Source organism: Carex rostrata, chromosome 30, assembly GCF_964058835.1.
Source record: "Carex rostrata chromosome 30, lpCarRost1.2, whole genome shotgun sequence".
In the NCBI taxonomy this organism is placed as follows: Eukaryota; Viridiplantae; Streptophyta; class Magnoliopsida; order Poales; family Cyperaceae; genus Carex; species Carex rostrata.
In genome coordinates, this window is record NC_135947.1 from 3,448,968 (window position 1) to 3,473,723 (window position 24,756).

At 32.0% G+C, this 24,756-nt stretch overlaps 2 protein-coding genes across 8 annotated transcripts; one reads left to right on the forward strand and one right to left on the reverse strand.

Annotated features, from left to right (window-relative positions):
* The first annotated feature begins 316 nt into the window (after nt 1-316).
* Nucleotides 317-5,404, forward strand: LOC144547017 (ATP synthase subunit B). Of its 7 annotated transcripts, none has more exons than XM_078295615.1 (14): nt 317-502; nt 742-807; nt 1,175-1,232; nt 1,701-1,840; nt 2,073-2,174; nt 2,329-2,403; nt 2,829-2,938; nt 3,165-3,246; nt 3,503-3,595; nt 3,812-3,876; nt 4,230-4,242; nt 4,315-4,395; nt 4,491-4,599; nt 5,113-5,404. In XM_078295615.1, exons 1-14 carry the CDS (start codon nt 380-382, stop codon nt 5,202-5,204), a joined length of 1,209 nt encoding a protein of 402 aa, XP_078151741.1. In that variant the 5' UTR covers nt 317-379; the 3' UTR covers nt 5,205-5,404. The 7 variants fall into 7 exon arrangements, 4 of the variants coding, with proteins under 4 accessions (XP_078151741.1, XP_078151742.1, XP_078151744.1 ...); XM_078295616.1 differs by having other exon boundaries at nt 748-807; XR_013508955.1 differs by lacking the exon at nt 4,230-4,242.
* Nucleotides 5,405-8,350: 2,946 nt separating this feature from the next.
* LOC144546952 (GATA transcription factor 15-like) lies at nt 8,351-10,303 on the reverse strand. Its single transcript, XM_078295541.1, has 2 exons — nt 9,219-10,303; nt 8,351-8,836 (listed from the first exon to the last, which is right to left on the reverse strand). The coding sequence occupies exons 1-2, from the start codon at nt 9,609-9,611 to the stop codon at nt 8,576-8,578; spliced, it is 654 nt and encodes a 217-aa protein (XP_078151667.1). The 5' UTR covers nt 9,612-10,303; the 3' UTR covers nt 8,351-8,575.
* Nucleotides 10,304-24,756: the final 14,453 nt, after the last annotated feature.

The window sequence follows — 24,756 nt, forward strand, 5'->3', positions numbered from 1 at the left end:
TGAAACGGGCCTTGTAGCCTTATTTTAAAAAAAATATATATTAACGAAGAAAATCCGAAGAAAAAAGAAGAAATGTTAGAAATTTTTTGTGTGAAATTTATGTTGTTTCCGCCCTTCAAACTTATAGAAGAATTATAAATTGTTGAGTCATTGTTTCTCATTTATTCTTAACAATATTTTCGTTTTAGGCCTAACACACAAAAAATATTGATCTCGTATGTAAAATGAAAACAATTTGGGCTTCCAATTTCTCAGCCCAAAATTTGAGTGCTGTTCCCTCTTCTAATATCGTCGCCCATCCCTCTCTTTCTTTTAATTTTCTCTTCAGCCCCTTCTGTCTCCTCTCCAGTGGTATAGCTCTCCAGTAGTTTTAACTCAGATGGAAGCACTGAGGAAGCTGGAGAGAGTGCAGAGCACGCTTGCTTTCATGGACTCTCATGGCCTCTCCTCTGGCATCGATCTCCACTCCGATCGCTTTCTCGCTGATCTCCTTCTCTTCTTTGTATTTTTTCTCTGACACCGTTTTAACCCAACCTTTTTTTTTTTCTTTAACTTAGAAATGACATTTTGCTTCCTGTGCCTCAAGCATCATCAAATTTACTGAACTTCTTTTCCCATGTAGTAGAGGAAGTTTTATGTATAATTACTGCTCAAAATGGCCAAGTAAAAGGAATGCACTTGAAGTGTTCGAGGAAATGCTAATGAAATTTAATTGTTGATACTTTATTTTTTCGTATGTAGGTGCAGCCTTGTGGGATGCTAAGCGTAGAGAAGAAGTATTCTCTGGCACTAGACTTTCTCAATAAGGCAAATTTAAATTATTTTTTTAGAATATTTTATAAAAACTTGATGTAATACAATTTTAAAGATGTTTAACGGGTTTTATATGTAGGGTATTGATGTAAAAATTGTACTTGTACTATTGCAATCCTTGTTTAACTCTTGATTCTGCAATTAAGATTCAGTTTCCCTCAATTCTATAAATTTTTACTGAGTTAATTGTCACTGTTTATGCTGTAATTAAATTCTTGATTAAGCAGGACCCATATGAAACAGGAACCAACATACCTTCTTTTACCCACAATTCTCCAATTCAGAGCAAAATGAACCTTTTGACTTAGCCTCAATTTTTTTGAATTATCTTTTTATTCTTTCTTTGTTCTTATGAAAACAGGTTACTCCTGAAGTCATTGAAGAGTTAAGTTTCTTTGAATTTGATGAAATGGATCAAGGTAATCCATACCACCTACTGTTCCTGAACATCCGAACCAAAATAAATTTTGGTTTGTTTGGTTGAACCGAAATAAGAGAGATTAGATTTGAAAGGTCAAAACTCAATACATACACAACAACATTTATAATCATAGAAATATATTATAAGTTGTTGTCATTACATACATTGTTCAATTCCATACAAAATATGTAAATATTCTAAAATATCCAAACCAAAAGACTTGTTGTTAATATTACATACATTATATATGAAGCATGGATTTGAGCCATATAGAGTTCGGTCAGTTCAGTCTTTTTGGTTTTGCAAAATCTAAACCGAACCAAATATATATAACCAAAGTAATTCAACCGAAAAACCGAACTGATCCATTTAAACCAAATAAACTGGACCCGGCGAATACCCCTAGACGTCATATTGATTTGCGGTATTTTAATATGGTGAATTTGTACTGATTACTGAAACCCAGGAGAAGTAGATGTATACTCTGGCATTCCTTCAAAAGCTATGAAAAACGATGAAATTGAACTCAAAGGACCAGAATTTCTGGATATGCCCCTCATTTGTTTAGATTCAATGCAGAGAGCTAACTCCACCCTTGAGGATTTTGTAAGCACGTCAGATCTTTTGTCTTATTAATTGGCATCTAAACCCTTTTAAGCAACCGTAAGTGCATAATGCACCAAACAAGCCAAGAGGGGTGAAAATGCAAGTGTGATCAAATGTATTGATTACTGTCCAACTGGGGCCGTAACTAGTAGTACTATGTGGAATACCATGATGTGAAATGTTATGTTGGAGAACTTATATTTCTCTATTATGTAATGTTTTGAGAATACAGTGCAGGTCCTACTTTATGTTTCATGGCATGGATGCAAATCAGCCGAAGTCTATTTTTAAGTTCCTTCCTATCCTATCATTTACCGAAAGCTATATATATCAGGTGATTATATTATGTGATATCTTGACAATCAAATATCACTTTGCCAATGTAAGTTATTCAATTGTGTTAACTAAGGCATCATTGACCCAAAAATTGCTACTGTTATTTTTGTTTTGTTTTGTGAATAAATTGTGTTTTCAAATGTCTTGTGTAGCTTGATACTTGGAATGAAAAGAATTTGTCCAAGGGGTCTAAAAACACCGCCTCCGCTGAAAGTACATCTGATAATGTGAGTGCTAATTCTTAGTATTTGCAAGAAGTGCCATGATTTATGGTGTTACAAAGGAACCCCTATGATTGGTGTGAGCTCGAATTGAAGTCTAACATATAATGAATATGTGCACTTCCTTTGGAAATAAAAAATTCAGTTAGATTATTCCTTATCCACTAAAAGTGTGCATCTATATGAGGTCCTCAGGATTTTGCATGTTGTATGCTTGAGATAAAGAATCGGTCTTAAAAAGGAAATTAAATGAAATTAAATAACAGTGCAGTTTTCTATCGGTTGATTTCAAGGTTCCCAACTTTGACCAGAAATGCCTTTTACCCAAACCGGTAATTATGGTACCTCTCTCATAGTAAGATGGAATTTTTGTCCAGTTCATATTAGGACCGAATCAACTTTCACTTTAGTTTTCTTTTATGTTTTGATAGGTTAATATGGCAGAGAAGATTATGGAGATTTCTCTTCCAAAAATCTTTGGTTCTGATGCATTTAATCCTCTCATTAGTCTGCTTCAAGACCGAGGGCTGATAACTGACAGGTGGGTTTCCTTTTTTTTTCCAAACTCATCAATACTAATAATTTTTTTTTTTTATCTACTTCAGATCATCTTCTAATTTTTTTTTTTTTTAATGCTTACCAAAAGTTCACCTGTACCTTTCCTGAGATCTGTTATACCATATTTGCTTGCTAATTAGTAAATTAATTGATCCGTTTTTTTAATTCTTACTTTACTTTTTTACTTTGTTTCTTCTCTAATTCTGTAGAATTATTGATGAACTAAAATCAGGAATTCTGTACTGGGCTCTTGAGACGAAGCTTTGCCAAGCTTTAACTAAAAAAGAAAAGGTTGATGCTTTTAACTGTAATTATTTGTGAAATTTTGGGTTGATGGACTAAATCAAGGTTTAATTGTACGTCTGAGGAATAATTAAGGCTGATACTGATTACATTGAGTCTTAAATGCACTATTGATTGGTATTCGATACATTTATTAGCTAAATTTTGGCTTAATGCTCATTTCCTGGAACCAGTAATATTACTTCATTATATACTTTGGTAAGAAAGCTGGAAGTGCTTACAGTTATTAATGATTATTTTACAGATATTGATTGAAGATGTGTTAAAGGCCATTCATCTGAAGTCATTTGATTATCGGGTTCTGAACCTCTTGTTGTACCAGTTAAGAGGTCAAGAGGTAAATATGGTTTTTCATTTTTGAAAATATCAAACATTTCTTTTTTCTTTTGCTTGGCCCGAGAGCTGGCACCCCGCCTGATAACCTGCAATATTTGGTAATACCCAACTGCTAAATTAGGTTAATGGAAACTAACATGTTCCATTTAATATTGGCAATTTTTGTGCCTTAATCTAATGAAGTTTCTGAAGCCATCACAACCATGTTTTGAGTTAGGTGAATGAATTGCACATGGAGTTTCTTTCTGTGTCAGAATTTCTTGTAGAGGTATCTGACGACTTGTAAGTATCCTTGTTTATTTTCATATATTATTGTTAAATGTAAACTGACTTATAGATTACTAAACAGCATATCATTTCAACATTTTATTGTAAGACTTGCAATACTCATTTGTTTATCACCTACTCCAATAGTTTGAACCAATATATACCCACATCAGGCCTCACATTTAATTTATGTAGTTGTTTTCTTGTTTTTTTTTTCCCTACTTGTAAGTTGTTTTAATTCTCAAGTCTCCACAATTAACTCTAGAAAAGAAGTGAAGGAAATAAGAGATCCAAAACCATCACTATACCATAGTGCTTGTGTGACAAGTAGTGGTAGGTTTCTAACTAAGACTGAATTCCTTTTGCAGATATGACTATGAGGTATGATTTTCAATTCACTTGGGAATAATTTTTATAATTGAAATTACACTAAAGGTGGGGGTCCTTTTTTAGGAGGATGTGGCAAACAACACCTTCAACATACTTCGCATGTTTGTGGCTTTTTATGGGGCTACTCTTGCACCCAAAATGCTTGTAAGGTTATCTACACTGGTTCCTTTGTTTTAATTGGGCATGATGTATGCTGGCTAATATGCATTCATCTGGTTTTGATTTGATCTCATTTGTAGATAAAGTGCATTACTGATGCTGAAAAGAGTTACGAGGCCTTATCAAAAAAAATTGATCCTGGTTTAGTGTTGAATTACTTCAAAAGATGTGAAGAGGCAACAAAAGAAGGTAAAATTTGGAAAAGAAAAGACTTACAAACTCAGTGGAGTTTCGACTTTATTTTCTGAGAAGGTTTATTTTGATGAAGCACATATACTGCATAAGTAACATGCATAAAGAGAATTTTACAAGATTAAATAGCTATATGTCCTTCAGAATCACTGGATGCATATGTCAATTACTCAATTTACATAAAAATCTTCATACAGAGGAAAAATATTTTACTTCCCCACAATAAATCGGCTATCAGTATCATCTTTATTCTTATGTAAGGATATGATTATTATATGACCCTCTAAAATATGTACCTGACACTCGGTAAAACATAATATTTTTTTCTTCGATCGCATCCAAATTAACCTTGCTTTGGTTTGTGTATAATTTTTGTATTTTAGGGGTTGTTTTGCTTGATACCTCTTCTTTTGGAAGCAAATGTGATAATGTTTTCATATTTTTCCTCATTGAAAAATTCCCCTTGACTAGCTTCACAGAATATCTTTCCATCTGTTGACTTATTTTTAGGTGGACTCAATAATAGCATGAATGCTAATGGAAAGTGGATCATTCCCCCTCTAATTTTGGACGAAGATGCTTTTCGTGCACAAAATAACTGAGTTCCTGGTACCAGCACTGGACCTATTCATGTCATGACAGGCTGTAATTTCTCAATTTGATCAATATGGAATTTTTTTTCATTTTCCATCTTCAAACGAGAAATCATGTTCAGGATTTGAATGTATTTTTTTTTAACAAAAGGTATTGATTTTTCTGGACAGCTATAATTTGTTTTATTGAATTTGTCTATATCATAAAAATTATAATAGTATTCACAGCTGCTAATACCTTTTCTTTTCTCTTTTCTGTTTTCTCAAATACAGTTTTACAGATGTCACGCAGAAAGGCATTACCATATTTTATATACATATATAGATCGGTACCCGGTTATCGTAAAGTGTTTCCATACCTTGGATGGGATTGAAATCGTAATTTACACTATGCAGATCATAATCGTCACGTTTATTGCTAGTCGTTACTTCTCAGATGTGGCAAATTTTGAAATTATGTAAAACGTACGAATTCTAAATCAAATTGATAAACTGATTGTTTGACTGTGATCCATAACTGTTTAATTGGTTTAAGCCATCTACTTACCAGATCTGGTAAAATGGTTTAGAAAACCAAATAAATTTTGACAACTGCCCTCAGACTATTATTCTTTTAAATTTTAATTGAAGCATCTGTACACATTTGCATATATATGAATTGATAGATGGATGTGATAGTTTCCAAACTGATATTAATCCTTGATGAAAGAAAATTATTAAACTAAACTTAAGATCCCAAATCTGGTTACGGTTAACTATTAGTTAAGGACTTCAGGTCATATTATGAAACCATGAAAATGTAATATACATATTTGTGTTTGTATTATCTTGTAGTGGTTACGCGACTCAATTGGTATTTGTTCTAGGCAAACTATACAGATTCACATGCTAGAACTAAATAACGCACTGAGAGTTTAGGTTTGAACTCTCACCCCACCCGTTCCACTTAATTAAATATTGAATACAGGAGAGATTTTGGACTGAGTTAGAACATAATTGTTAGTTTAAAGCTAAACCTCATGTTTGGTTGTGGCCTAAAGCTAAGGAGGTCTAAATTATTCATATTTGGTTGAGACCTAAAGTTAAATCATAGCTTAAACTATTCCTTGTTTGGTTAGAGTTGGTGGAGGACTAAAGTTTTGAAAGCCTAAATTGGTTAATTATTTATAATAAGATACTAATTATATAATATTAATATATTAATAATAATTGTAATATATTATATATTATTATAAATTTTATTTAATATATTAATAATATAAAATATTAATTATATGTTAATAATAAAATACTAATTATATAATTATAAATTAATAATAATTGTTAATAATAAGATACTAATTATATAATATTAATATATCAATAACAACTATAATATATTATAATATTATTATAATAATGATTTACTATATTAACAATATTAATTATTAATTATATCATTATAAATTAATAATAAGATACTAATTATATAATATTAATATATCAATAACAACTATAATATATTGTAATATTATTATAATAATTATTTAATATATTAACAATATAACATATTAATTATATAATTACATATTAATAGTAATTATGAATAAGAAAATATTAATTATATAATATTAATATATTATAATATTATTATAATAATTATTTAATATATTAACAATATAGGATATTAATTATATAATTATACATTAATAATAAGATACTAATTATATAATATTAATATATTAATAATAACTATAAAATATTATAATATTATTATAATAATTATTTAATATATTAACAATATAACATATTAATTATATAGTTTTATATAGTTAATAAGATACTAATTAGTAATTACACAATATTAATATATTAATAATAACTATAATATATTACAATATTATATAATAATTATTTAATATATTTACAATATAACATAATAATTATATAATTATTTATTAATAATTATTATTAATAAAAGGATATTAATTATATAATAGTATTATAATAATTATTTAATATATTAACAATATAACATATTAATTATATAATTACATATTAATAGTAATTATGAATAAGAAAATATTAATTATATACAAATAAAATATTATTATAATCATTCAAATTAGGCCACGAGGTGGAATAAAAATTAAACCACTATGTTCCGTGATTTAATTTAGGCTGACCTAAAGATCGACTTATATCATCTTAGTCCGGCTTAATTAAAGCACGTTTGGTGGAATAACGAGGCCTAAACTCCTTATTACACCCTTTAGGCCACAACCAAACATGGTGAATTGAGTAAAGTAAAATTTACACATTTAATTGCTACTCATCGTATTTTGTTTAGCACTCTCTTGTATTATTAGGATGATACTTTGATTTTATTTATGTACTTAAACATTGTAAATATTTGGGAAGAAATTGAAGTACGGTAGTATTTTAAATTGTGATATTAGTAATGCATACAAATATAAATTGTCTTGTATATATTAAATATATGTAACAAACTGTTCCGTCCCGGATTTGAAGTGTGACATAAATTCCATGTCTATCATTCTAAAATTAAATACAATTATCCAGAGTATTAGCCGACATTTAAAGAATAGTACTTAATTTGTTTAATATCCTTGAATTCACGTCTTAATTCGATAGATTTTTTTATGTCAAACTAAAATTATTTCCTTTCTCCCGCAAATAAACTTATATTATGTTTGAACGATGATTAAATAGAATAGATTTGTCTACTCAACATGGAGTTTGGCTAGTATAACATTAGTGTCATTTTAACCTATATAACACCAACTCTAAAACCTATCAAATCGGCTTCAAACGGTAAATCTAAACCGTTCAAACCGATCTACTTCATTAGTTGTACGTTTACATGCAAAATTTATAACTTTTCGAATTTATTTAGTACTAAGTCAAGCAGTCAAATGTGTGAGTTTTTAAGTTAATTTTAATATATTAATTTTTCAATATTTTTACAGCTTGATTTGATACTAAAATAACTCAAAAATATAAAAAAAATATAAAAAAATTGTATGTAAACGCATCACTCATAATGTCAGTCGGTTTGAACGGTTTGAATTAGTCGTTCAAAGTCGATTTGATAGGTTTTAAAGTTAGTGTTATATAGACTTAAATGACACTGATGTTATACTAGCCAAATTCCTTAACATGAATAAAAAATAAAAGAAAATTAAGGAAACTAGCAAGAGAAAAGACGTTTTCCTTTTTTTTCAAAAAAAAAAAATATATTATTCTTCTAATCAAGTACCTACCCTAGACATCACATGGATTTTCGTGCTGTTATACTCTCCAAAATGAAAATCCAAAATGAAAATTAAAAGATGAGAATACCGCAACATTTCCTACTATAATTAACCTAAATAAATTGGCTAGTTATACTGGAACAAGGTGGTTCTCTCTTGAACAGGTACAGCACTGAACCGCCATGGGAGGTACGATGCCATGTCAGCATTGTCAGATGAATCATGACCATAAATCGAGATGGGCCCACTTTTTGTAGAGCCATAAAAAGCCCATGGTTGTGCTTGCTGGTAACCACAAGCTGTTCCCTGTTCAACTGGTATAGCAGATGTGGTGGCAGCTCTTCTCTCTTCCTTCTTGTACCGGATACCACATGCATTGCACAAAGACTACAGGGACATATTTGAATAAAAATTAGCAAATAACGAAAAATGAAGATGCTTTATATAAAAGGGGCATCCTGGCAATACATTATGTTTTTATGACCAGTGTGATTCAATGGATTCAGTGTTGTATTTGTATCAATGGATTCCGAGTATGATTCATGAGCTTATTAGAAAAATGTCAAGAAACAGAACCGATATTCTATTTTTTAATTTGAATAACATATATTTTGATTCAACATTCAACATTATGTACCATAACATGAGATCTATTAGTAAAGATCAATATAGTACAACTACCAACAACGCAAGTAAATGAGGCAAGCATTTGTTTCTAGGATGAAATAATATAAATAGCCTTGTTTTTACCATTTGAATGAAGATATACCTTGGGGCCGCGGGGGCCGTTTCTCCAGAGAGGAGTCGAGGTAGTGTCGCAGTTGGCGCATCTTCGCGCGAGCAAAAGCGGGTCCCCACCGAGCGTGCCATTACCATTACACCCCTTCAATGCACCATTATTACAACCACTAGTTTCATGCTTAGTTGGTTCTGAGAGGATATTATCCCAATACATGGCAGTAGATGATGAGCTTTGTTTGTACCATGTACCATCATTTTGCCGGGTCGAAGGAGTGCCGAGAGAGAGAGTGCAATCAACTGAAGAAGTAGTACTAGAGGTAGGCGATGAAGAAGTAGTAATGGAGCTGTAGTTATCGGAGAGCTCTTCATCTGTGCAATTTGATGAAGAGATGGGAAAGAGAATAGAGAAAGATGGCGCCATTGCTGATCAGTTAATGGAGATAAGTCAAGGATAGAAAAGAGAGAGGTGGGGTTTTAATAGTAGACAGAGAGAGTTTAATTAGTAGGTAGATTACGAAGGGGGTTTGTGGTATTGGGAAGAGAAAAAATTGATTGTGGGGTTTGTCTTTTGTTAGGGTTTAGTGCTTGTGTAGAATCCCTATATGAATGAATCTAAAACATACAAAATTGATATAATCTATGTATATATATCTTGATACGAATGACAAAGGTTAGAAAAGACGGATGGATGCACATTTTTATGTGCATGGTACACACAAGTAATGTCGTGTAATATATGCTCTGAAGAAAGAGAACGAAAGAGAGAGAAAGCGAATCAGATTGGGATGTGTGCAAGGCAGAGATGCAGTGGAGGCTAATGACTAATGAAATGAGTCGACCCGGTCTGTCAGATCATCCTATCTATGTTTCTCTCTCTTCTTTCTCTTCTGGTTATTTGAGCTATGACTAGTAGCACTTAGCAACTAGTGTAGCAAAGCAACTCTTGCAGGGTATTCTCTCTATGTCTCTCTTACGATGAATACAGTGAAGAGTATCAACTATCAACTCTACAACAAGGCGCCAAATCTTTGGAAGTAGAGATGCAACAAGATACAAGAATGCCTTTTTAGAGAGAGAAAGAGAAGAAAGGGATATTGTTAGTCTAACGCGGTCAAAAGATGCATGTGACTCCTGGAACAGTCTCCCATGAATCTACATCTCTCCAATGGGATTTGTTTTTACTAGAAAAAGAAAAATTAAATATTACAAAATCAGAAATTTCATTATAAAAGTTCCAAATTTTTACAGATTAATTTCCAATTTTATAATTTTTAAATGTCAGTCCAACTATTTCCCAATCACGAGGCTCTGATCTCATTCAAGCAAAAGAGAGACACACAGAATCGGTCTGATGCCATTTTATTGCAAATATTCAATGCATGAACTGGAATCCACCACATGCATAAAATCAAACAACAATTAGATGCATCATGCATGCATTCGAGCAATTTCTATAGCAGAGTATATGGACCGTTTTAAACTTGGCTTTAGCAGTAACATCACAAAAAATAGGGGTCTACATGTCAGAATAGATAAACGATGCAACTCATTTATCAAGCTGCTGCTGCTGTCATGATTCTGATCTCTCTACCAGTGTACCTGGATGGATCTATACAATACACTGGTTTCTGGGACGGTAACGGGAAAAGACTGGACATGTTGCATTTGCACTGTTCTATATACAATCCTTGACATCCGAGTCACACGTGCTAGATGCCGTTTGATCACGTGACCCTCGTTGTTTTATTATTGTTAGAGCGAATTTTTGGTCTTCCGCTTGGCAATACAAACCTTAATATAAACTCTAAAACTAAATATTTCAAATTTTAAACACAGCAATATTAAATATAAACACTTTGTTATATAGATAGCTTGACAATACAAACTTAAATAAACTTGGATGTTTATGATTATATTAGACCAAACAGCTAGACAAGCACTATATATGAAAATAGCTACACAATACATGCATGATTAAAAAAAAATTAATACAGCTATAAAACATTTATAGATATATTTATGTATCAGCCCCATGGTACTAGTTATAAATACACTGTTGTAAAAGTTTAAACAATTAATAATGCAACTTTTAAACATTTATAGTTATAAATACCCAACAGTTTAAGACTAACGTTTATGCATAAAATGTTGTTACAGGTGTAAGTTAAGACGCAAGCATGCTAAGATGCAAGAGGTGTGTAAGCACTTGCATTTATATCATTAGAAATTAGAATACATGGCTAGCTAGTTTAGTTATGTTTTAGTATGGACAATAATTTAGTAGATCATATTCTCTGCAGTGACAGAAAAATGATTAATTGTTTGTAAGAAAATATTCGCTAATAAATATGAATTATAATAAATTAAATTACTCAGTAATTATTTTTTGAGTTTGATTTTAGAAAACCTCATGATATAACTTACCATATGATCATGAAAAGAAACATGATAAATCCTAGAAGTTTTTATATTAGCACTCTATTGATTGGTCTTTTTATTCCTGCCCGATCGAACTACTGTACACTTAATACCTGGTCAAAGAAAACAACAAATACAATTTTATTTTGCATGAAACTGGAAAGAAAGACACCAGCTTTCTGTTAACCAGGCGGCACATATCATGATTAATTGATTGATCCCCATGGAGCCAAATTATGGGTCAAGCTCCACTGCTCCAGTACCACAAGTTCGTATTTTGATGAATCAGTACTTTTAATCAACTGAACGATCGAGCTGTCTCTGATCGGCTGCAAAAGTTGAAAGACCAACTGTTTATGAAAATAAATCTGCTGTAATTCTTTGGGAATTACAGGACCTTGTAATCCCAATCCGAACCGTTGGTCTTTTTTGAGATTTGTGCATGAAAACTTACTTTTTTTCGAGATCTGTGCAGAAAATATTTGAACGGTTGATATTGGAATTTCAGGACCCTGTAATTCCTTCCGGGATTACAGCAGGTTCGGATTCACTGTTTATTGAAGTTTTCAAGACTAACTTGGAGCACATAAATATTTTGTGACAGTGCGTAAGTTGTTATTTTTAAAAGTTGAATAGCCAACTGTTTTTTTTTTTTTTTTAAATTCAAGAACTAATTCGCTGCAAAAGAAGTTCAAAGGTGTAATTTGTTTTTTCAAGAATCTTAATTTTCCCATGCATCTTAAATGTAAGTTTTAATCCATTTTATTTATTTTGTCCATGTACTGATGTACATGCGTTTTTCTTTTGTTTAGCTTTCAGTTTAGAAACATGCGGTTCGCATTAAAAGATTTTGTATTCTTGAACTATTGAAAATTGATGCTGATAAAATAATTTAATTCCACATGCATATAAATTAAGGGTCTGTTCGGCCTCTAATTGGGAATGGGCATAGGCACAGGAATTAAACTGAAAAGTATTGTTTCTGTGAGAGAAAAAAATTCAGCTGAGCTGAAGTTTTTCTTTCTCACGGGAACAGTAACGCGGCCGAACAGAGCCTAAACTTTGTCAAGAATAAGAATCTATATGTGACCATTATTTGATGACCCCGGAAAAGAGTTCAACACAATTTCACTATTTTAGACAAAGGAGAATGAGGACTTTTATTTTAGAAAATTGATGTTATTCGTTCCACTTATAAAATTATAAACTATTACCGAATCATATTTATAATAAGAGGAGGGATCAAGTTATAACAATTTTTGAGTTACAACAAGTTACCACAACTATTTTTTACATTTTCAAAGTCCAAATCGTTGATCCAAACCGTTAGATGTGATCTCCACAATAAAATGTGCTTGGAGACCAAATTTTACATTTTTTGAATTTTTTTTACTATTTATTAATATGGGTACAAAAACTAGTCAAATTCAGACCATTGAATTTTGTACCCATCTTAATGAATAGTAAAAAAATTTAAAAAAATATAAAATTTGATCTGGAGACACATTTTATTGTGGAGATCATGTTGAACGGTTTGAATCAACGATTTAGACTTTGAAAATATAAAAAATAGTTGTGATAACTTGTTGTAACTTGATCCCTCCTCTTATAATAAACATGAATCAAGAATTTTATAGTTTATGGAAATTATATTTCATGACACACGAGACACGATGGATGATGCGCGCTAGATCTACGTACCATCTATGATCCATTTCGTTTCATACTATGTTGCGTGTTATAGCAGTAGCAGCTGATGGAAGGGAGCAGATCATTCAAAAGGTATGCAGAGACCAAACCAGAGAGATAAACCTAGAGATTGCTGTCCAATCACATCGCTCTTCCTCTCTACGTAGAATCGTAGATCGATATAGGTCGAAAAGAGAGAGAATCAAAGAAACAGAAGCATATTTTGGGAAGCGTATAATCGTATGGTATAAGACGCCAAAGCCGATCCAGCTTTTTCATCCAAAGACCGAATCCAATTGCTGTTACAAACTACGAGCAGTTCAGTGCACTTCAACCGAGAGAGAAAATTTTACATAAAAAAATGCTTAAACCTACGTGAGAGAAGAAAAGAAAAAAGCACAGCTCATCAAAAACATAGAAATGAAAGCTACCATCTGTTATGTTTTCATTGCATTATGTCTTGAGAACCGAGATCTCCATCTCTTATATTGACCAGAGGTCGGCTCAAGTACAAAAGATCTTGTGTGGTGCGCTTTGGTTTTGTTATTTGTGTGTGGAATTATTATTTTGTTGTTGGTTGTTATGAGTTATGACTTGTTCACCTTAATTACATGTACATTTTTAGTGATTAATTGGACAAATAAAAGTATTAGATTTAATTTATCAAAAATATTATGATTCAAATTTGGGAGGTAAATCGGCAATATTTTTCCCCTAATTTTTGTTACAAATTGTGGAAATAATTCAAAATTGTACCTCCATATTTTTAATAAAAATTACTATTGTGAGTCGTGATTATCATTTTTCTAAAATTAATATTTAATGTTATGATACAGTCAACTTGATTATTTATTTTATTAAAAATGCTAAAATATCAATATTTAAGTGGTAACATTTCCTTCCTAATTGCCTTTAAAAAGTGTTGAAATTAATATTTTCACCGATGACGTTAACTGACTTATTGGTAAGAGATATTGATAGTCATATTTACATAACAACCATAACAATTGAGAAAAATAAATTACGAAAAAAAAAAGATAAAATATAAATTCTTCATCACTTTAATGTATTTTTATATTCAGTGCAACATAAATTCTGGTTTCTCATAAATGAAGTGTTAATAAATGTACATTCTTGATTTTTCAATCTTTTCAACAATATAGGACTAATCAGTTATAAAATTCTACGAAGTCTGATACAAAAAATATAGTTATAAAAATTAACTTTTTCGTTGATAAATTACTTAATCGACCATTACCATTGTTAAATACTTTGTTTCAAATATAATCTGTACAAGTACTTAATTATCCATTTCTTTCCACAGCGACTTTTGAGGGAACCAAGCAAAGCACCTCAGTAACCAGCTTTGGAGTAACGAAGTGACGGGACTTGTCTGAAAGTGGGACCAGATGTCAGGTTATGTATACTCTAGTCTCATGATATCATACAACAAGTCGTTCTCTTTTCTCATGCAAATATGCAATGCGTCCAGTTTGTTGGTTACGTCTTTTGAAACTTATCTCGTGTCTCTAATCGGGATTGACCGATTTCTCGGTCCTCGAGATGTTCTTCTTTTCGAAAAGCCAACAATTACTTGATTACTCCAATCCAAACTCTTTTGTCTTTTTCCTTGTTTTGTGCTTTATTTACATATTTAAGCCCCTCGGATTTCAGATTTATGAACAAGCCCTTCTTTGTTTCAAGTGACATCACAAAAACAAAAAAGAATATTGCCACACAAAAGAGTAAAGAGTATATCAAAATGTTGTGTTTGTTGCTTGTATTTTGAAATAATTAAGAGTATGTCAAAATGTTGTGTTTGCTGCTTGTATTTTGAAAATAGGCTATTTTAGTAATTTTTTTCTAAATTTTTATGCCTGCAATTAGCTGAAAAGGTAAAACGTTAGGCATATTAAAAATATTTATGAGTATGCTCTCATAATTATCCGAATGAATTTACTAGTATCTATTTTAATGTAAGTAGTTACGTACGTATATAATTAACACAATATAATAGTGCTACATTGATATAGATACCGACATGGAAACATATATAGTCCACTAAATTTAAATATATGGACGTCTAATCTTACTAAGAATACACATCGAAATTTCTTATATTAGTCTTTCATGTTCATTAAAAGACTAATAGTCTGTACAAGCTATTTACTGTGCAAGCCAAATAGCGTATATATATAGCAAGCTTTTTGCTATTTTAATTTGTAATTCAAAAGGTATATGTTATCATTTTTAAAACGCTTCAAATTTGTATGTGCACGTGTGAAATTATTGGTGTTTTTATTCAAAAATTATTAGGTTTGCTCTAAAATATGAGTTAGTTGATTATCCAATTATTTGGTATCCAAGTTAGTTCATCTGTATTTTGTAATGGGTTTAATATCTACATATAATTAATTTGAACATTTATATGTTTCATCTCCATTTTAATTTTACCATTATTTTCTTTTGTTCTATAAAGGAATTATGTAATATTTTTTTGAAAAAAATTAAGAAGTCATTTGTAATTTGCTTGCATTGTTATAAGTTGGTAGAAGAATGTCCAGTTGATGGGTTATGATCGAAATTTGTTCTTTTAATCCTTAGCAGGAATAAACTTGAAATTGCACGTACTATATTAATATTAAAATGGTAATATTAAAGTTTAAAAAATAGAGAGGTAAGTTGAGATTGATTTTATTATTACTCTTGACTGAAAATTTCATCGATTAATAAAAAAATATTACAGAAATATGTTGACATTTTCATAACATACTTCCACTTCAAGATAAATACATAAATGTACAACATTATAAGGTATAAATCAAGAATTTCAAGATAAATACATAAATACTGAAAATTTACAGCATTAGCATCATTGGATATGCACCGCTCAAATCCAATAGTAAATTTCTAAAGGGGCAATTATAAGAATTTCATACGTGACACGTTGACAGAAAATAAATAAACAACACTGTAATCCAAAACCCAACGGTCGTTACACGTGTGTCCCATCAATTTAAAAAATATAAACAGGACGTCTCGAAATAGAAGATTATGCAGAATTAATTAATTAGGAAAAAGAAATCGCATCAGCGATGATTACACTTGACTGAACAATTAAATTGTTACTGTGAGCTTGAGGATCTAAACTTTTTCTTTATTATGATTTTTTAAATAAGCAGGTAACCTAAATTTGCAGCTCGAATTACAGTTTCTAATCATTGCGATCATGATTGGCCATTGTTACAAATACGGCTGAGGGGCCGTCACTGGGCGTTGAGTTGATTGTTTATTTGTAAATAAAGGTTCCAATACGATCCATATTATGCGATGGATAACCACAACAACAAAGTAGACACTTTTTTATGAGAGAAAAGGCGCAGTATTTTGATGGAGTTGAGTTGAGTTGGTTGTTAACATGTCTGGAAATTAATGTCAAATTTTGATGGTGGAGAATATTTTTGCAAATCGAATAATATAAAAGGTGATCATTAAAAACAATTAATTAATTGCCTGCCAAAAATCAATTAATAAATAAAGAAAGAATGTGCTTTCATTAGTAAAAGCCAGAGCTCTACTTATTATCTAGGGTTTAATGGTACATTTGATAAATTAAATAAATTCTGAAGTATTTTAATTCTCTACTTGATTTTGAAGGTTCTTATCTATAATTTTTAATTAACACCATCTTTTTATCACATTTCTTTTAATTGAACTCAATTATTCTTACTTGTTCTGATCGGAACCTTTATCAATCACATTACAACAAATCTCTCAATCACACATGACATCTCTTATGACAATTTTTATGACTATAACCACATTAGGGATGATAATTAATTATCGTATCAATATGCATACTTATACTTAACCTTATCATATGCATTAAGCACGTATTCTTCATGTTCATAATTATAAAGTCTTCAATGTAAAATTTATATGGTTTTCAATCAACATATCTATCATTAATAATATTTTATAGAACTAAAACAGAAACGTGCGGCGCAATGAAATCTACATATTTGAAAATTTGCACTGCAACAAAATAAGATGTGTATTGGACTATTGGGCAAGAGAAATCTTATCGTGTAAAAGAGATGAACATAAACTTCTAGTCCGTATAAGATTTGGGGCCCCGAGAACTATATATCTTTTGAGTAAACACACAATATATTACAAAGTAATTTTGTTGGCGGCCCAGTTTGGTAGGGTAAATTTAGCCCTCCTGCCTGAATTGATTGTGATGAGAAGCAAGCCCATTGGGCTGTTAATGGTAATGGTACAACAAATCTTTTCTAGTACCATCCTTCCAGAATAATTTGATCCGATGGACATCCGCTCTGGTTCCTATATTTTTGGATGTAGAATTTGGGCGTCTCGGTTGTCTGTTTAACGACCTTCTTCCAATCAAAATAAACTAATGTGGTTTACTCAGCTGGGAACTTTCTTCTCAGATTTAGGAGCGAATTTTGTAATAGTGGAAGAGGAGTTCATCCCACTCAATCTGAGAGGGGCAAAATCGAGTGCTGAAATCGGATGCCAAGCCAAGAAGCCAAGAAATTTGACGAGAATTGGTCTGCTGTTAGTGAAAGCCCTTCTCTGCTCCTTTCTTCTCTATGTTTCCGTAGTTTCATTCAGTGGCGTAGCCAGATTTTGAGTTAGGGGTGGGCAGAAATTAGGTTCAGATATTTTTTTTCTAACGGATTCAGATTTGAATCGCTTTGATAATTTTCTTTCCGCCTTCGCCCACCTACCAAATTGCATCTCTGCCTATCAAATTGATTGTAATTTTTAATAAATACTTGTAATTTCTAAAACAATTGGTATTAATTGAGCGGAGGGGAATCACTATTCCGCATTGAATCAAGATTTAAAAATATCTTTCTTTCCTAATTAGATTAAACGACTCACAAACCATCTCTGAAGTCTGAACTGACAATCGCCACTCCGAATTGAATCCAAAGATGGGTAGAATCAAATTCAGGAGTAGGCAAAATCTATTGAAGAATCTAGTCAAAAGAAAGAGAAAAAATTCAGGAGTAGGGAGCTGCCTACTCCTGAGACGTTCCATTAGAATGTAAAGACAACATGACGAACATTTCGTCAATCAGAAGTTTTTCACCTCCCTTTTATATTGTTCACGTCTTTTTTTTCTTCCCGATCTTCATCCTCTTTACTAATTCTAGCTTCTATAGTATAATGGTACATTAGGTAAATTAAAATAAATTCTGAAGTATTTTTCTTATAAGGTTGATATTGAATTCTATTATTTATTTTCAAGTTTCTGATTTAAAAGTTTCAATTAGCAACTATTTCATATCATCTCATTTCTTGTAATTGAACTCAATTCTTCCTACATATTTTCCCTTATTTTCAATACAACAGTTAGATGGCACTTGCCTCTAACCTTAAAAAGAAAATTATTCTTACTTGTTCCGATCGGAACCTTTATCACTCGCATTACGGTAAATCTCTCAATCACACATGATCTCTTATGACACTGGTTATTACTATAACCACATTGGGGATGATTATTAATTATCGTATTAATATACATAATGCTACTTAACCTTATTCACGTGTATTAAGCACGCATTCTTCATGGTGATGTTTGGTTGTGGATTAAAGCTAATGAGGTCTAAATTAATTATTTCAACTTAGACGTCTAAATTATTCATGTTTAGTTGAGGTCTAAAGTTAAATTATGGCTTAAGGTATTCCTTATTTGTTTGGTTCTATGTTACTCGGATACGTCATATTGGGACCCGTACCCGTGTCGGATACGGATACGCGTATGATACGGTCCCGATATGTATCCGATACGCCAGCTGGCGTATCCGCTTACGTGGCATATCACATACCATCCGATATAGTCTTCAATACGGATTTGACTCATAGAGATGTTAGTTTGTAATAATCTAGAAGTCAATAATACGATAATTTATCATAAAGCTTTGTTCATGAATTGAATGTTTAATTATATATCATTTTGTTGCCTTGAATATTATTGTATTATGGATCATTTCGAGTTCATGACTAAAATTGTGAAACTCCATAATTAAGATGATGTATATTATTAAGAAGTCACTAACCGAGGTAATTAGTAGGAACACTAATTAACTATTACTAGGTTAGTATGTGGATTAAAAGATGGTTAAGTTTTACAAACCATAGACACGAGATGTCATTTTAATCACATAGATACATGTTCTAGGAACATGGTATTTGGCAGACCTCGAATGAAACATTGAATAGAATTGTGTTCGTGTCATTAATGTTTTCATTCAGTGTCAAGTTTTACAGTATGAGGTATTTATCGTTCCTACTAAGTAATATGTATGTGTGAGTGTTATCTAACGCTGTCCGTAAAAAGCAGTCATAACGGTAGTATTTCCATATGTGTAGCTTAGCTAAGGAAGTGATGGTTTACCAAAAGTACTATTTGTCCCTCGTATTTTATACGAGCTATAGCATCACTGGGCCCCTTGGTAGAGTTAGATTATCTGCATGCGGTATAATTACAAGAGTAATTATATTTGATAATCTACTTAAGATCAAGAAAAGATTCAGTTAACAAGGATGACACACATCTACCTTGAAACTGATCTGATAGCTATGAGACAGAAGAACAGACACAAGTAAATTGTTTACTGGATCGTGATATTGTACAGTACAGCATCATCTGTGTAATTAGATGGTCATGATGTATACTGCCAGATGCCGCTCATGATTATAGAAGTTAAAACAGTTTTAACTCTATTTACCAACATAACACAGATCCTATTGGGTCACACCATATAGGAGCTATTCGGAGAATCTTACTGATTAATTATAAATTGATTGTAATTAATATTAAGATGGTTATAATTAATTATACGTGTTGTAATTAAATTATATTTGTCATGTAAAAATGACAAAGCAAAAACTAATGGTTATAATTAGTTATACTTGATATAATTAATTATAATTAATTATACATCATTAAGAATGACAAACAGAAACACTGGTTAGTTTATAAACGTGTTTGACATGTTGTATAAAAATTATCAAACGAAAACCGCAGACGAATATAATTGTACATGACAATTATACATATTTGATTTGGATATTTACTATTCATAATAGGTTTGGGTTAATGGGTTTAGAATCCATTAAACTAATCTAACCAATATGAAGTTGCAAAATCAAATTTGAATGCCTCTCCAAAACCGCCACAAAAGGGCAAAATGGTAATTTTGGCAACTTCGGGGGTATTTTGGTCTTTTTGCGAACCTCCTCGAATACCTATAAATAGAGGGGCATAGGTGAAAGAGAAAATTTACTAATTCACGTGTTAATCTGATTACTTCGTTAATTGGAATTTCTCTCTTTCTCGGTTTACGGTTTTTCGATCGGTGAATAGTGTTTTACCGAATTTTGCAGTATTTCAGATTTTGCTTAATAGTGAATCTGATTAACCGAAAGTTCGTGAATAGTGTTATTACGCCTTTTTAGGTGAATAGTGTTTTTGCTGTATACCGTAGTTTATAGTATTTCTGGCAAAATAAATAAACCGCTCTCTGGTTAGTCCTGGTGGATAACCAATAGAGGTATCACACGTGTGATACTCCGAGTCGATTTCTTCCCTGGTGTAGCTCTTCTCGCTCATCTGCATTTCAACTGTGATTTGGAAACAATGTTAGTTTGTAATAATCTAGAAGTCAATAATACGATAAGTTAATCATAAAGCTTTGTTCATGAATTGAATGTTTATTTATATATCATTTTGTTGCCTTGAGTATTATTGAAATTATGGATCATTTCGAGTTCATGACTGAAATTGTGAAACTCCATAATATAGATAATATATACTCTTAAAAGTCACTGACCAAGGTAATTAGCAGGAACACTAATTACCGCGATAAGGTTAGCATGTGGATTAAAAGATGGTTAAGTTTTACAAACCACCTGACACGAGATGTCATTTTAATCACATGGATACATGTTCTAGGAACATGGTATTTGACAGACCCCGAATGAAACATTAAATAGAATTGTGTTCGTGTCATTTATGTTTTCATTCAGTGTCAAAGTTCTACAGTATGAGGTATTTATCGTTCCCACTAAGAAATATATATGAGTAAGTGTTATCTAACGCTGTCCGTAAAAAGCAGCCATAACGGTAGCATTTCCATATATATAACTTAGCTGAGGAAGTGATAGTCTGCTAAGAATACTATTTGTCCCTCGTATCTCTATACGAGCTATAGCATCACTGGGCCCCTTGATAGAGTTAGATTATCTGCATGCGGTATAATTACAAGAGTAATTATATTTGATAATCTACTCAAGATCAAGAAAAGATACAGTTACCAAGGATGACACACATCTACCTTGAAACTGATCTGATAGCTATGAGACAGAAGAACTGACACAAGTAAATTGTTTACTGGATCGTGATATTGTACAGTACAGCATCATCTGTGTAATTGGATGGTCATGATGTGTTGCCAGATGCCACCCATGACTAACAGAAGTTAAAACAGTTTTAACTTTGTTTACCAACATAACACAGATCCTATTGGGTCACACCATATAGGAGCTACTCGGAGAATCTTACTGATTAATTATAAATTGATTATAATTAATATTAAGATGGTTATAATTAATTATACGTGATATAATTAAATTATAAATGTCATTTAGAATGACAAGCAGAAACAACAGTTAATTTATAAACGTACACGTTACGTTGTATAAAAGTTACCGAACAATAACCGAAAAGAAATATAATTGTACATGACAATTATATATATATGATTTGGAATTTTAATTGTTAATTATGGGCTTGAATTATGGATTTAAAAGCCCAAAATAATCAAAGCCTTAATTAAAATTAAAGGCCCAAAGTCAAAAGCCCAAAATCAAAGCCCAACACTATTCATGCCTTAATGGGCCAAGGGTATTTTGGTCTTTTTCACCCTATGCCGACTTCCCTTGTGTTGACATGTGTCATGTGAGGTGGCAAGGGTATTTTGGTCATTTCACATGATAAAAGGATGAGGTGTCAAGGGCTTTTGGTAAATAGATTTGTTTTGAGGGGTATTTTGGTCTTTTGCCAACCTCCTCAAAAGTCTATAAATAGAGGGGTAGGGGTAGAGAGAAAGACTCACTAATTCACGTGTTAATCTGATTACTTCGTTGATCGGTTTTCCCTCTCTTCCCTGATTTCGGTTATTACGAGATTCGGAAAAATATATTTTTAGATTCTGCGGTATTTCATGTTTTGCTTTATTAGTAAAACGGAATAACTTGCATTCTTAAATATATTTAATCTGTCTCTTTTTGGTGAATAGTGTTTCTGCAGAATTCCGCGGTTTACGGTATTTCTGGCAGAAGAAGTAAATCGCTCTCCGGTTAGTCCTGGTGGATAACCAATAGAGGTATCACACGTGTGATACTGCGAGTCGATTCCATCCCTGGTGAGGCTCTACTCGCTCGGTCTGCATTCCAACTGAGATTTGGAATCAAGGTATAAATTGTTATATTAATCTATTTAATTTGTAAATAGATTTAATGCTTTAGGAAATCAATTATGGAGTAGATCTGTAAATAGGATTAAACGAATCTTCTTGATTCATTTAATCCGTAGCTTAAGTTAGATGTAAAAATTTTTGTTTTACTCTTTCCGCAGCTTAAGCTAATTAAATGGGTTTGAACCGTTCACGAAAACCCAACAGTGGTATCAGAGCTCAAGGCTCTCCCGCTGATTGATTTTCTAAAGTTATAACTTATGCAAATAAGGTGCATGTACCGCGTATCGGTTTAAATTCTTACATTTGCAGCACAAGTCCAAAACCGATTAGAAATGAGATTTTCTTGGTTCGGTTTTTCCGACTAAGAAAGTTAAATTAGATTTACGCTTTCTTTATGCTTTCTTTATATTTTCGTTTTCAAAAACTTTTGATCGCGTTAAAGTTCATCGAAGAATGTGATGAAGCAATAAAGTACCTTAGTAAGAGCTGTCATTTCCACACCGTAAAAGAGATGGTTCTGTCTAGGAAAGATTGAGTCTAAGCGGTCCTTGTGACCCCGATCTTTCCTGGGAGCCCCTTTTACACGTCCTAATGGCTGGCCGAAAAGGAACTTTGTCACGTTACCAAATTGCTTTAACGCTTTTGAAATGGCAAAATTTAGTGTAAATCTTTCGCCTTTTCGAAAACCTTCGGAAAATAAAGTTCATCGAAGAATGTGATGAAGCAATAAAGTACCTTAGTAAGAACTGTCATTTCCACACCGTAAAAGAGATGGTTCTGTCTAGGAAAGATTGAGTCTAAGCGGTCCTCGTGACCCCAATCTTTCCTGGGGGCCCCTTTTACATGTCCTAATGACTGGCCCAAAAGGAACTTTGTCACGTTACCAAATTGCTTTATGGAACGAAAAGAATATCTGTTTTAAAAACATGTAAACTGTTTATATGCTTTAAAACGGTATAGAATAAAGAACTGAGCATAACTGCAAAATAAAGAATTAGGAACTGATAAATAAATATACCTGACTTGGTCCCGTATATAAGTAAATTAGATTTACTGCTTTGATATGAACTGAATAAATTAGATTTATCGCTTTCATGGAACCGTGAAAGAACGTGATGTCAAAGAAAGATTTGTGAAGGAACTCACCGTTGTCTTTCTGGCAGACGACTTTCACGTGTCCGCTAGAATGTCTAATGTCAGTTGCAAGAACTGACTGCTTAACAAAAGCTAAGTATATGAAAGAGATACTGCTAAAAGAAAAGAAAGTAATGGGGATCATATTCGGTATTCTTTCTAGACTTCCTTTCCACGACTGCTTAATGAAGCATATGAAAGAGGTCTATTTAAATACGAATAAAATCACATTAGTCGTTCTTTCTGGCACGCTAAGAATAGAAAGTAATGGAGATCATATTCGGTATCCTTTCTAGACTTCCTTTCCACGACTGCTTAATGAAGCATATGAAAGAGGTCTCTTTAGATACGAATAAAATCACATTAGTCGTTCTTTCTGGCACGTTAATAATAGAAAAATGCGATCACATTTCGTACTCTAGACTTCCTTTCCACGACTGCTTAATGAAGCATATGAAAGAGGTCGCTTAAAGATACGAATAGAATCACATTAATCATTCTTCCTGACATATCTCTTTTAGATTGCTGGCACTGTTAAGCATAAACACCAACCCATTAAATACTAAGTAGTATGCCCTTCCCACTCTATCCTCCTCAAACCATTGTTCATTGGTTGATGATTAAACTACTCAGTAGACATCGCCTTTTACCTTTGGTGGTCGAGGGTTATGTCCGACATATCAAACCAAATAGAGTGAGGTTACTTACCAATGATTTCCAAAACAGTTTTGGGCTTGGGGCAAAGTCTTCGTTAAATACACGTGATGTTTTAACGAAACCAAGAATCACAAAGAGGTGTGATTAGCAAGT